The sequence below is a fragment of the Oryctolagus cuniculus genome, chromosome 10 (genome assembly GCF_964237555.1).
Source record: "Oryctolagus cuniculus chromosome 10, mOryCun1.1, whole genome shotgun sequence".
In the NCBI taxonomy this organism is placed as follows: Eukaryota; Metazoa; Chordata; class Mammalia; order Lagomorpha; family Leporidae; genus Oryctolagus; species Oryctolagus cuniculus.
The window spans coordinates 80,994,016-81,008,015 of record NC_091441.1 but is presented as its reverse complement, the minus strand read 5'-3'; the positions used below and the strand labels follow the sequence as shown (position 1 = coordinate 81,008,015).

The following is a 14,000-nucleotide window of genomic DNA, read 5'->3' as shown; positions in this document are numbered from 1 at the left end:
CAGATATGGCTGAAGAGCCCATGAGAGTATTTTAGGCATGGAAAGCCAAGACACTCTGGCAAAAAAAAAAAAAAAAAACAAACCACCACCTAAATGAAAGATCTCTGTGAGTGAGATCCCAGTGGAAAGAACAGGTCATCAAAGGTACCTTTCTCTGAAGGGAGGAGAGAACTTCCACTTTGGCTATGACCCTGTCAGATTAAGATCGAAGTCGGCGAACCCAAAAGACTTCCATAGCCTTGGCAACTCATGACTAGAGCCTAGGGAGATTACTGATGCCATAAACAGGAGTGTCAATTTGTTAAGTCAACAACAGGAGTCACTGTGTACTTACTTGACATGTGGGATCTATCCTTAATGTGCTGTACATTGTGATTTAATGCTATAACTAGTACTGGAACAGTATTTTTACACTTTGTGTTTCTATGTGGGTGCAAACTGATGAAATCTTTACTTAATATATACTGAATTGATCTTCTATATATAAAGATAATTGAAAATGAATCTTGATGTGAATGGAATGGGAGGGGAAGCGGGAGATGGGAGGGGTGCAAGTGGGAGGGAAATTATGGGGGGGGAGCCAATGTAATCCATAAACTGTACTTTGGAAATTTATATTTACTAAATAAAAAAAAGAAGAAAAAAATGACTTAGTATAATCTTCACAAATTTTCTGAAAATCTAAAATAAAAAAATTGTTTTAAAGTACCTCATAGTCTTGTGTTATGATTGCAACTTATAACTTAAGTTACTGTCCTGATTATTTCAAAGGAACTGGGTTTCCCATTCCAACTATGGGGCTACTTCAACAATTTTTGGAAGAATTAAGTTTAAAGGTAACTTTATTTTGATGCCAAAAATTGTAATTCATTTGAATGCTAGAGATGTGTGGAGACAAGCAATGACCCTGACCCTGACCCTGATCTGGAGCAAGCAGAGTTTAGCTGTTAGTGCAGATAGGAGTACCCAAAAGTGGGCACAGTACTAAGAGTGAACAGTGATGGGAGAGAGGGAGCATTCTCCAAGGAACCTAACTTTGAGGTAAGCTCTCAGGAAATTTAAATAGGTGAATGGAACCGTGTTGGGATGATGGGGGTGGAGGGGTAGAAAGTAAGAGAGAATATCCCTGAAGAAACTGTGTGTGTGTGAAATTTCTGAAGCAGAAAGGTGGTGACACCAGAAAATAACCCTGGTGTCACTCTGGAGCTTATTATCATTGACGAGGTTTGTAGAGTTTTTACAGCATGTGAAGCTCGGTGCCAACCTCTGTACGTGTTTTCTTAGTTTATTATCACATGACTCTGTGACACAAGTGTGGCTCTTTATTCCCACTTTCCACATGAAGAAACTGCTAGCCTCAGATAATAGTGACAGATCTAAGCTTAAGACCAGCACAGGCACTCCATTCCATTGCAAGAGATTGAGATAGAATGAGTCTGCCTCAAATCAGGGACTCATGTGGGGAGTTTCTTTCAGGTTGGACCAGAAATTCCCACCCTGGCACCACTGATGTGTTGAGCCAGATCATCCTGCCCTGTGAGGCACTATCCTGGACAGTGTCGATGGTTTTGTAGTATCCCTGTTTTCCACCCATGATATGCCAAGAGCATGCCAGTGATCACAACCAAAACTATCTCCAAACTTGCCAAATATGATTGGGGAGCATAAAATCATACCCCAGTTGCCGGCACTGTGGCTCAGTGGGTTGAAGCTGCAGCCTGCATGGCTGGCATCCTGTTCTAGTCCGGGCTGCTCCCCTTCCCATCCAGCTCTCTGCTATGGTCTGGGAAAACAGTAGAAGATGGTACAAGTCCTTGGGTTCCTGCACCTGTGTGGGAGACCCAGAAGTAGTTCCTGGCTCCTGGCTTTGGATCAGCACATCTCTGGCTGTTGCAGTCATTTGGGGAGTGAACCAGTGGATGGAAGACCTCTCTCTATATATATCTAGTTCTACCTCTCTAACTCTTTCAAATAAATAAAATAAATCCTTTTTTTAAAAAAAATCACACCCCAATCCCACTGCAATACATTGGGATTTCTCCCGTGTCCCTTCTCTCTCCCCTCTCTCCCACCCCTTTTTTCAATGTTTCTTATATGTCCATATGTGTATCTTCTATGTGTATGGCACATATACACATCCCTTAGAGTTCATAACACAGTATTTTGTATATCGTGGTTGCTTAGCAAATGCTTCCTGGAATTTCTGCCCACTGAATCCTCAAAACCAAGAATCTTTAATGTTATGAGCTCATTCTGCTCAAATAAGAACACATTCTTCTTTAACTTAAAACTTGATGTTGGGAAAGTTAATTTCTGGGTTTTGGTCACTTGAAGCATCTTTTGCATAGTCATACCTGGAGGTCTGGCTTGGCTGATTTCCTGTTGACCAGAAAGACTGACCTGATTGCTCATAAACCTTTAGACAGACTCAGCAGCTCACCTGCTGAGGACCTCACCAGTGACATACATTAAGTGGCCAATAAATATGCTGACTGCATGGTTGTGCTGTAATAATTTAAATGAAGCCACATGCCCGGGCCTGCAATCAGAGATTCTGTTTAAAGCATCCATCTATTTTCTCTAGCAAGGCTTTCTTTGGTTGTGGATGAGAGCTAGATTTGGAACATGATTCTCAGCTGGTTTCTATCCTGCCTCTGAGTGTGGGCAGGCAGTGTGAGTGCGAGCCAGTTTCCGGGCAGTCTTCCTACCACTGTAGTTTCTGTCCCATAAGAGCATCAGTTCCTTGGCATTAGGGGGAACTCGGGGAATGTATCAGTTTAAAAACAGCACAGATGAGGGTCCCTAAAATATAATACATTGGGGCCAGTGTTGTGGTGTAGCAGGTCGCATCAGTGCCTGCCACACTGGCATCTCATATCAGAGTGCCCATTTGAGTCCCAGCTGCCCTGATTCAGTTTGCTACTAATGTGCCCGGGAAACCTGTACAAGATGGCCCAAGTGCTTGGACCCCTGCCACCCACGTGGGAGACCCACATGGAATATCAGCTCCTGCCCTTCACTGGACCCAGCCCTGGCTGTTGGGAACAATCAGAGAGTGAACCAACAAATGGAAGATATTCTACCTCTCTTTTTCTCAATTTCTGTGTGTGTGTGTGTGTTTCTCTCTGTTGCTCTGCCTTTCAAATTTTATATATATATATACAATGTGTTTCCATCAGGTGGTGTCTTTGTTTCACATGCTAGATGCAGGTATCTGCTGTTTGCCTCTCACCTCCTGGAACCCAGTATTATCCCATCTTAAGAAGACTTCATTGGTGCCGTTTGTGCTGGAGAAGGAGAGAGCTGTAATGCTCTCTTCCCCAAGATCTTACATAGTTAAATGGAGTTCCTCATGGAAGCTGTTGCTCCGGTTTCTGTCACTTTCCCAGTAACTTCACACCGGCTCCCAGAGGCCACACCACCCCTGAGTTATTTCTCATAGATGTCCTGTTCTTTCTCTTTTGCCAGAAGGAGGGACATGCGAGGTGATAGCAGCACACAGATGTTGTAACAAGAACCGCATTGAGGAGCGGTCGCAAACGGTGAAGTGTTCCTGTCTCCCTGGGAAAGTGGCAGGAACCACAAGAAACCGACCTTCCTGTGTGGATGGTAAGTGGCTGGCATTACTCTCAAGTCTTGCATTCACATGTTCACTACATGGAATGGACTTTTTTGTTTCTCTAACTATGGCTTGGAATTATGAACAAGGTACATCTAAAATGCTAGAAAATTATCTCCACACTAGCCCTCACCAAAGACTCAAACTCCAAAACTCCTGCTGAAATCTGGTGCAGTAGTGGTGTGGGGTGGAGGGACCTTTGGGTGGTAACTAAGCCATGAAGTCTTCACCTTCATCAGAGGGATTAATTCCGTGTATAAAGGTGAGCTCAGCTCCCTCTTCTGCTCTTGCCATTCTGCCTCCCACCATGTGAAGATACAGCAAGAAGACCCTTGCTGCTACCAGTGCCTTGATCATGAAATTTCAAGCCTCCAAAATTGTGGACCAGTGAACTTCTCTTCTTTGTAAATTATCCAGGCTGAGGTATTCTGTTAGAGCAACAGAGAATAGACTAAGATGTGTGGCTTTTTGATTTTCAAATAGCTATTCTTTGATATTCTTTTAAAGAAGGTTAAAGGAATATTTTCCAGTCAAGAATTTGAGGGTCCAGTTCATTTGGGAAATGATTTTAGATTGAAGCTACATAGAATGATGCTGGTGGTGGTAATAATAAAGACAGCAATGCCTAATATTCACTCAGTAAATATTGAGTGGGCTCTTGCTATATGCCAGATACTCCTGTGGGTACTTTGGACACATTGATGAACAAATAGAATGGTCCTGAGTATTTACCATGTGCCACGCACTGTGATAAACAATTCTTATGTGATACTTTATTTAATTCATCCCAACAATTCCATAAAGTGTATGTTTTACTGTGTAACAAATTACCCCCAAACTTAATAGCTTAAAACAGCAAATATTATCTCACAGTTTCTGTGAATCAAGGACTCAGCTTAGCTGCGATTTTGGTCTCAATGTCTTCCCTGTAACTTGTTAAGATCTTAAGATTTGACTTATGCTGGCTATGGGTCTAAAATGACTCTCTTATGTGAATATTGGCAGATGGTCACAATTCTATGCCATGTGGATTCATGGAAGCCTGGTGTTCTTATTGTATGTTGGCTAGCTTCCCTTGCTGCTAGTAATCCAAGAAAATAAACCAGTAGTCAACAGTGTTCTTTATATCTAGGCCACAAGTTACATTTGATCTGTTCACAGTATCCTATTGGTTATACGAGCCAGCCAAAGTCAATGTAGGAATAGATTGCAAGGGCTTAAAAATGAGTCTGCTCCAAGTCAGAGACTCATGTGAGGGTTTCTTTCAGGTTGGACCAGAGGTTCTCACCCTGGCACCACTGATGTGTTGAGCCAGGTCATTCTGCACTGTGGGGCACTGTCCAGGATGATGTAGGAATGGACTGCAAGGGCTTAAAGCCCAGCAGCCTAAAGGACAAACATGTGGCTGCCAGTTATACTGCTGCTTAGAATGCTCATAGCCCATGTCATTTTACCTGAGGTTGAATCCTGCCTCCACTCCCCCATTCTAGCTTTCTGATAATCTGCAACTTCGAAGGCAGCAGTGATGACTCAACTGCTTAGGCCCCTGCCACCCGTGTCAGAAACCTGTATTGACTTTCAGGCTCCTGGCTTCAGCTTGGTGCAACCTCAACTGTGGCAACCTTTGGGGAAGGGAACCAGTGGATGAGAACCAACCAACCAACCAACCTCCCTCCCTCCCTCCCTCCCTCCTTCAGTTGTGTGTGTGTATGTCTGTATGTCTGTCTACAGCTCTTTCTCTTTTTCTCTACCTCTCATCCTTTAAGGAAAAAAAATACCATCAGGCCAGAATCTTTGGCTCATCTCAGACTTTGATTTCCATGGGCATATCCCCTGGCCTTCACACTTCAAGCATGAATGAACAGGGAATTTAGTAGGGTTATACAGTGCTCCATTGGCTCCAAGGTTGGTAATCCAGAGCTTGACTGTTTCCTGAACCCAGAGTAATAGGCATTCATGCCATGTCTGGCCTGCACCTTCAGTGAGTCTAAGATGCAAATGGATTACAGACGTCTTTCTCATAATTTTTTAGCTGAGTATGAATCAGTCAGATTCTTCAGTTATGAAATAAAAACCCAGAGAAAAGACTTATTAGTACAGAGTCACAGAATGAGACAAAGAACCTGGGTGTCTTGGCTGAGGATCCATTGTTTTCCTCTGAATCCAGACAGCAAAGAACTTCTTCCAGATTAGCTTGTGTTAGGCGTTTTCATTATGAATCAGTAGACGGTTGGAAAGAGAAACACACTCAAATTAGGGTAAGTAAAAGGCAAGTTATTTTAAGAAACTTAAACTCTTGGTGAACCAATTATTGGAAATTCAGCCAGCTTTGGTGATACTTGCAAAATCTTCCTGCAGCTGTGTTCTCATTTTCTTTGTTCATGGGACACACTACTTCTGATGGCTCTTAACGTCATTCTCCACTCTGTGGACTGGTTCCCTCCTCAAGGATTTTCCTTTTGAGTCTCCCATAAATTATTGACTGATATAAAGATTTTATGTCTGTGGTACCTTCTGTAATCTCACTCAACATAATGGTATAGCTTCAGGCCCCTGTGTCTTCAATGTATTTTCTGAGAAGGTAGAATATGATTGGCTCAGCTAGGGTCAGCTTTGCCCAATCATTCTCAGCCACAGGGCAAGCAAGTGCATGACAGGTAGAGCAGCCCATTCTGTGCAATAGGAAAGTCAAGATATTTTTAAAGGATGTGGAAAAAATCAACTTTGGGAATGTATTATGATCATTTGTTCTCCATTGGGATGGTTTCTTCCAGGGGTCATTTGGGGATATTTGTAATCTAAACATTTGGCACAATGTGTGTGTGTGTGAGAGAGAGAGAGAGAGGGACAGGGACAGGGGAGGGGGAGGGAGAGAGGGAGGGAGAACAAGCAAGCGAGCACACTTGGATCTGATGTGTGGTGACCAGGGAAGCTATTGAGTATCCTACTAGGGCAGCCCCTACCCACAGCTAAAAAGTATGCAACCCAAAATGTCAATGGTACTGAGGTTGAGCAATACACACTGTGATTATTTCCTTGTCCTGTTGCAACCAGCACAGTGCAGGAAAGGCAGGCAGCCAGGCTAGAGAAAACCATCTCCCCCTCCTACTGGAGGAAACTCTTAGCCATAGAAGCCAACTGGCATTATGAGACAGCAAACCATGATGGTTCCTCATGTTCTTTGCCAAAGAAAGCACTGGGGCTGTTAACCATAAATCTTCACTTTGCTTCTAGTTGATGTTTATCTCTAATGATCTAGAAATAGAATTGCCTTCAGGATTTGGATGCAAGACCCAAAGAGCAGTGAATTAGGTGTGGTGGCAGGAGGAGGAATGGCATCTGGCCCTAAGTTTCTGTGAGAAGTGAAGCCATGGAACAGTATTATTTTATATCTCAGCACAGTTGGTTTGCCTTTGGAAACTCTGACACTTGAGTGCAGTTGATTCTAACAAAAGGGCTATATATACACCCTATCTCCCATGCAAAAGTCAACAAAGAATAAAGTGTTTTTTAGTTTCATGCTGATTATTTCTGTTTTACACAGCATTCTGCTCTTCTAAAATCCTTTAGTCCATTGAAATATATGGGTAAGTATACATGTTGCTATGATCAAAGTTGTTTGTGTGGTCTAAATCTCTGCATGCAAATTAAATATGAACTGTGAATAAAAATGAACAGTTTCAGTGTACTTTTACCATGGACTCAGAAGTTGATATGCACGAGTTGGATTTCTACCGCCCCTACTCATAATATAATGACCTTGAGAAAGACATGTTTGCTTTCGAATTTGTTTCCTCATCTGTAAAATGGGAACAATGCTCATCTCTGCTTCCTAAGGTTGTGGTGGCAATTAAGAGGATTATGTGTATAATGTGAATTGCTTAATGCCTGGCTCCTGTCCAGTGCTCAGTCAATGGCAGCATCTGTTTCTTATCGTGCTAAAAGTGTGCAGAATGCACATAGAGAGACATGGCTTTACAAAGTTTTGTTTCACGTTAACTTGGTACCATAGCATTTAGCCATCATTCTTCCTTGGAACTGCTTCCAGTTAATTATCCTGAATATCACTAATGCTACCAAGTCATCTTCAAAAACCTTCCTTAAAGGCAGGCATTTAACTTAACAGTTAAAATGCCTATGTCCCACATAGAGTACCTGGATGCAATACTCAGCTCCCGTACCTGACTACAGCTTCCCACTAATGCAGGCAGTAGGCAGCAGGGGTGGCTCAAGTACTTGGGTTCCTGCCACCCGGGTGAGACCTAGATTGAGTTTCTGGATTCCAGTTTGGGCCTTGGCTCAGCCCTGGCCACTACAGGCATCAGGGAAGTGAACCAGCAAATAAAAACTCTGTCTCCCTGTATCTGTGTCTCTCTCTTTTCCCCCAGCACCCACCCCACCTCTGAAATATATATATATATATATATATATATATATATATATATTAAATGGATGTTCATTATAGAGATTTTGAAAACTACAGAAGTATAGCCACACATTAAACTAACTCATCATATCTTTGCCCAGAGATTATCCTTTTTATAAAAGATAAGAAGTTAATATATGTCCTTCTAATATTAAACCACTCCTAAGGAGAAAACGTACATTGAAGGTATGCTACTGAGCTAAAATAGTATATGGTTTTACTGGTGACTCGTTTCTCTTAATGCACGATAAATACTTCCCAAGTTAATGTGCATTCAAACCATTATTGTTCATGACTACCCAGAGTTATCGGGGTAGTTCCACCACCGCCTTGCTAACTCCCTTCTCCACTATGGCACATGGTCAGTGTTTCTTTCATGCCCCTGTCTCACTTCCCTAAGAATACAGAGATGCCAGCTTCTCTCCATGACACGGGCTGACAAAGGCTTCACTACATTTATCCTAAACACGTCCTGATTTAGATAGTGCATCTCCCATGGTAAGTGTTCCAATTACTGTCATTTGCTTTCCTCGAAAATTGTGGGTCACTTGGCTTCTACAGTGTTCTCAAAAACATGACCAGTGATGATTTTATAAGAAGCATGCACTGAATTGTTTTAGGACTCAAAATATGAGACTAAATTACTAAAATGGGACAGAAATTCAGGGGAAAAATCTCAACAGCTTATTCAAGAGTATTTCATTTGGAGAAACATTTTAAGTGGTGGTCTTTGATTTTTAAATTGATGCTCTATTACCTGATAACTGAAAATGCCAAAATACATACTCATAAGCTTAAATTATGAAATGTTTATTTATAACTACTTACAATAGCATGAAACCCTTGGCCCTATGCCTGGCCCTCCTCTGAAGGACTCTGTCATTACACTTTAATTATTCCTTAATTAGCCTATAACCCAAAATAGGACAGATTAAGCAGGAGGATCATGACTTCTAAACATACCTGTTTATTATTTAATGGAAGAATTTTTCTAAGCAAATGAGATTAAACTATTCACAATAAATTTCCAGCAGGCTTATGAAAGTATTTCTATGATTTGTTTAACATTTATTGATTGAACTGAAAGGCAGAGTGTTACAGAGAAAGAGAGATCAAAAGAGATCTGGGCCAGAGCTGTGGAATAATAGTAAAGCCATCGCCTGTAGCACCAGCACCCCATATGGGTGCCAGTTTGAGTTCTGGCTGCTCCACTTGCAATCCAGCTCCCTGCTAATGTTCCTGGGAAAGCAGTGAAGGGTGGCCCAAGTCCTTGAGCCCCTGCACCCATGTGGGAGCCCTGGTAGAAACTCCGGGCTCCTGGCTTCAGACTGTCCCAGCACTGGCTGTTGCACCCACCTCAGGCATGAACCAGCAGGTGGAAGATGTTTCTGTCTGTTCCTCTCTCTCTCTCTAACTCTGCCTTTCAAATAAATAAATAAATCTTTGAGTGAGAGATAGAGACCTTCTTTCTGCTAGTTCACTTCCCATATGACCACAACAGCCAGGGGTGGGCCAGGCTAAACTCAGGAGCCAGGAACTCCATCCTCATCTGCCACATGGGTGTCAGAGACCCACGTATCTGAGTCACCATCCGCTGAATTGGAAGCAGAGCAGCTGGGGCTCGAACCAGTGCTCTGATATGGGATTCTACAAACAGAATTGGAAGTTTAACCCTCTGTGCCACAAAATTGGCCTCTGTTATGTGATTCTAATTGTTCTATAATGGCATAAAATATTATCAATCTCAAAGTTACAATGAATTTTTTTAAATTTACAAATTAATAAATGAGCTGCTTAAAATAGTATAAAACAGTGGGTATAGTATTATATAATGTGCTAGGTATAATTCTATATAATGATATAATTAATATTATATAATTTATTTAATATAATGATAGTGGTTAGTATTTGGGGTGGGACTAACCATGTACCACCCTTCCAAATGTCCATGCCCCGTATGGTAGATCCTCTAATGGGAACTGAGGCACAGATATACTCAGAGCGTGATTCAAAGTCATGCAGCCAATAGTGGCAGAGCACAAAGAAAACCCTGGGCTGTCTGGACTCCAGAGCCCCCATTTGGTAACCATAGGCAGAGTCATATCTAACATAAACACATGTTAGCTTCCAAAGGCTTTCGTGGAAGATGTGAAATATCTGCGTGAGAAGGGGAATCTAGTCCAACCACACCCATCCTTTCTGAAATGCCCAGTACTTGGGCCGCATGTGCACCTTCCCTTTCCATGTGCTAGAAATGATTCCAGAGATCACTGCCACAGAATAATCAGAAGCTTTTTGTAAACAACACTTTCCGTGTTACAGATTGATGGTCAAAACTATGACAGGAGAGGGAACGGAATATGTCTGTTTATGGTGAAATTCTCTTGTGGTTTTCTCCATTATATTGTTACAATGGATTTTATCGTTAACTATAAATAAAAAGGACTTTATTGTTTACTAATTTACATGTGTTCCTAACTCAGATAAATATCTGGGGGGAAATTTCAATTGCTGGTTAGTTGGAGAAATCCTTTAGCACATTGTGGACACTAGCATCTCATGATGAGTTTGCAGGTCTTCCTGTTCATCCCGTGTAAATTACAACCCTTTCAGTGACTGATTGCTTGGTATTCTTGCCTCCATATACTGATTTGCTAGCCAAAGGCAGCAGTGAGAAGAGGCCAATTTATATCAAAGAGCTTAAAACTTTCACAGCAATGAAAATCCCAGTTTGAGGGCAGGCATTTGGTGCAGACTTGGAAGGCTCACGTCCCATAATGGAGAGCCTGGAGAGAAATCCTGGTTTTGCCTCTGATTCCAGCTTCCTGCTGATGTATACTCTGTGAGGCAGTAGGTTAAAGCTCAAGTACTTTGGTCCCTGCTACCCTCATTGGAGGCTAAAGAGTTCCTTGCAGAGTTGTGGCTGTTAGAGAGAATGAAACAGCTGATAGAAGACCCTGTGTGTCTGTCTGTCTGTCTGTTTCTATGCCTTTCTAAATAAGCAGTTTTAAAAAACTATCAGTTAATGAAATTTTTTTTTCTCAAAAATCCTTCTTTATTAAGAGGTTTCATTTTTTGCTAAAGTCTACGTTTGTTAGCATATTTAAATATTACTTTATAGTGACATTCTTTTTTTTTTGTTTAAAAACTTTTTTTTTAACTTTTATATAATGAATATAAATTTCCAAAGTACGATTTATGGATTACAATGGCTTCCCCCCCATACCGTCCCTCCCACCCACAACCCTCCCCTTTCCCACTCCCTCTCCCCTTCCATTCACATCAAGATTCATTTTCGATTATCTTAATATACAGAAGATCAGCTTAGTATACATTAAGTAAGGATTTCAACAGTTTGCTCCCACACAGAAACATAAAGTGAAAAATAATAGATGATTTTTTTAAATGATGATGAAATCAGATCAGACCTATTGTCATGTTTAATCCCAGTGAGAGTCAAGTTGGGAGTTGATAATTTCTTTTTTTTTTTTTTTTACAGAGGATCAGTTTAGTATGCATTAAGTAAAGATTTCAGTCGTTTGCACCCCCATAGAAACACAAAATGAAATATATTGTTTGAGTACTCGTTATAGCATTAAATCTCAATGCACAGCACATTAAGGACAGAGATCCTACATGAGGAGTAAGTGCACAGTGACTCCTGTTGTTGACTTTACCAATTGACACTCCTGTCTATGGCATCAGTAATCTCCCTATGCTCCAGTCATGAGTTTCCAAGGCTATGGAAGCCCTCTGAGTTCTCCGACTCTTATCTTGTTTAGACAAGGTCATAGTCAAAGTGGAGGTTCTCTCCTCCCTTCAGAGAAAGGTACCTCCTTCTTTGAAGACCTGTTCTTTCCACTGGGATCTCACTCACAGAGATCTTTTGCCAGAGTGTCTTGGCTTTCCATGCCTGAAATACTCTCATGGGCTTTTCAGCCAGATCCGAATGCCTTTAGGGCTGATTCTGAGGCCAGAGTGCTATTTAGGAATCTGCCATTCTATGAGTCTGCTGAGTATCTCACTTCCCATGTTGGATCACTCTCCCCTTTACTTATTCTATCGGTTAGTGTTAGCAGGTACTAGACTTGTTTATGTGCTCCCTTTGACTCTTAGTCCTTTCATTATGATCAATTGTGAACTGAAATTGATCACTTGGAATAGTGAGATGGCATTGGTACATGCCACCTTGATGGGATTGAATTGGAATCCCCTGGTATGTTTCTAACTCTACCATTTGGGGCAAGTCAGCTTGAGCATGTCCCAAATTATACAGTTAATGAAATTTAAAGTCATTTTATACTGCTTGCTATTTTTATAGAGACACAAACTTACAATATATCTGGATCTGTTGCTTGACCTTGTCATTAGCCTCCAAGATAGGAGCAAAAGGACAGAAAGGGAGATACATAAATGCTCAGACAGATACGAAAGCTGACAGTGAGAGGAAAAGACCAGCAAAGACCGACATGGGAAGGAGATGAGAAAGGGTAGCAGGAGAGACAGATCAGTAAATAGAAGTTTAGAAGTTATATTAATACATCTCCCCGTGAGTTGGCATGGTTCATTTTTCCTAACAATTGTTTATATTCATTTTTACAGTCAATATCTATTTTTTAAAAATTTCTTTCTTTATTTACTTTGAAAATCAGAGTTACACAGAGAGAGTAGAGGCAGAGAGAGAAAGGTCTTCCATCTGCTGGTTCACTCCCCAGTTGACTACAATGGCCAGAGCTGCGCTGATCTGAAGCCAGGAGCATCCTCTGGGTCTTCCCATGCAGGTGCAGGGGCCCAAGGGCTTCAGCCATCTTCTACTGCTTTCCCAGGCCATAGCAGAGAGCTGGATCAGAAGTGGAGCAGCCAGGTCTCGACCTGGCGCCCACATAACATGCTGGTACTGCAGGCGGTGGCTTTACCTGCTATGCCACAGCGCCAGCTCCAATATGTATTTTTTAAACAAAACAAAATTTATTTGATAGATTTAGACTTTATTTTTTTTTAATTGCCTTATATAAGATTCCAGAACCAAAAATCTGCAAAAGTTGTTTTCAGAGATTACTGCTTTGGAAGAGACATGATAGAATTTTCTTGACACCACATTATAATTTTTTAGTGACAGTCATGGTAGAGCAAAAGGTGTGAGGATTGTAGGAAATTTGAAATTCAGTGTCAGAATAATGTGAGATACATATATGAAAAATATTACATATCCCATCTCCTTCTTAGCCTTACAAAACATGACAGCATATTACAGGTTCTGGGAATTCTGCAGACAAGTAGCTCATCAAACTTCATCCAGTGTTTCCCAACATTTGCTGAGTGTAGAACCTTTTTCTGTGTAACAGATCTTCATGTCCTCTAGTCTCATTGTTTCATGAAACAGACTTTGACCATGATGCTGTAGACTATTTAATATAGACTGTGACTTGATTTTGCTTTTCAGGAATGGCTTTTTGGCCTTCTGAGTTCAACTAATCATCCTTATACCCATATCTCAGTGTTTTTCCTAAGACTGGCTGACCAAACAGTGCACAACTGATCTGATTGTAACGCGATTTACAATATCCTAGTGACATGTCCCTCTCAACTGCAATGTGAAATCATCTGGAGACCATCCAGTGCAAACCTAGCATGAAAAGGTATAGCTCCTGTTTTTATTCACAAGTGTTGAATTTTTCAGGAGACAGAAAGGATGGCTTCATTTGGTTCTGCGAATTGATTTACTTGTCCACACACAGTGAGATGCCACAGTAACAAATTGTTGTAGAGGAGAAGAGACTTATGTTGCAGAAATGGTGGCCTCTGCCATCTGTGTTTAACACTTGCCTATTTTTTTAAATAGATATATTTATTTATTTGAATGGCAGAGCAATGGAGAGGGGGAAAGGGAAGGAAGAAGAGAAGGAGGGAGACAGAATCAGAGAGCGAGAGAGTAAGAGAGAGATCTTCAACTCC

At 41.3% G+C, this 14,000-nt stretch overlaps 1 protein-coding gene across 2 annotated transcripts in view; it reads left to right on the top strand.

Annotated features, from left to right (window-relative positions):
* TAFA1 (TAFA chemokine like family member 1) overlaps positions 1 to 14,000 on the top strand; it is a 568,835-nt gene that overhangs the window by 455,516 nt on the left and 99,319 nt on the right. Inside the window, exon 3 of one of the 2 annotated variants that reach the window (XM_051852227.2) lies at positions 3,472 to 3,609. In XM_051852227.2, coding sequence (XP_051708187.1) covers positions 3,472 to 3,609 — 138 coding nt within the window. Of the gene's footprint in view, positions 1 to 3,468; positions 3,610 to 14,000 lie in introns of both variants that reach the window. The other variant, XM_002713298.5, reaches the window with a different exon arrangement.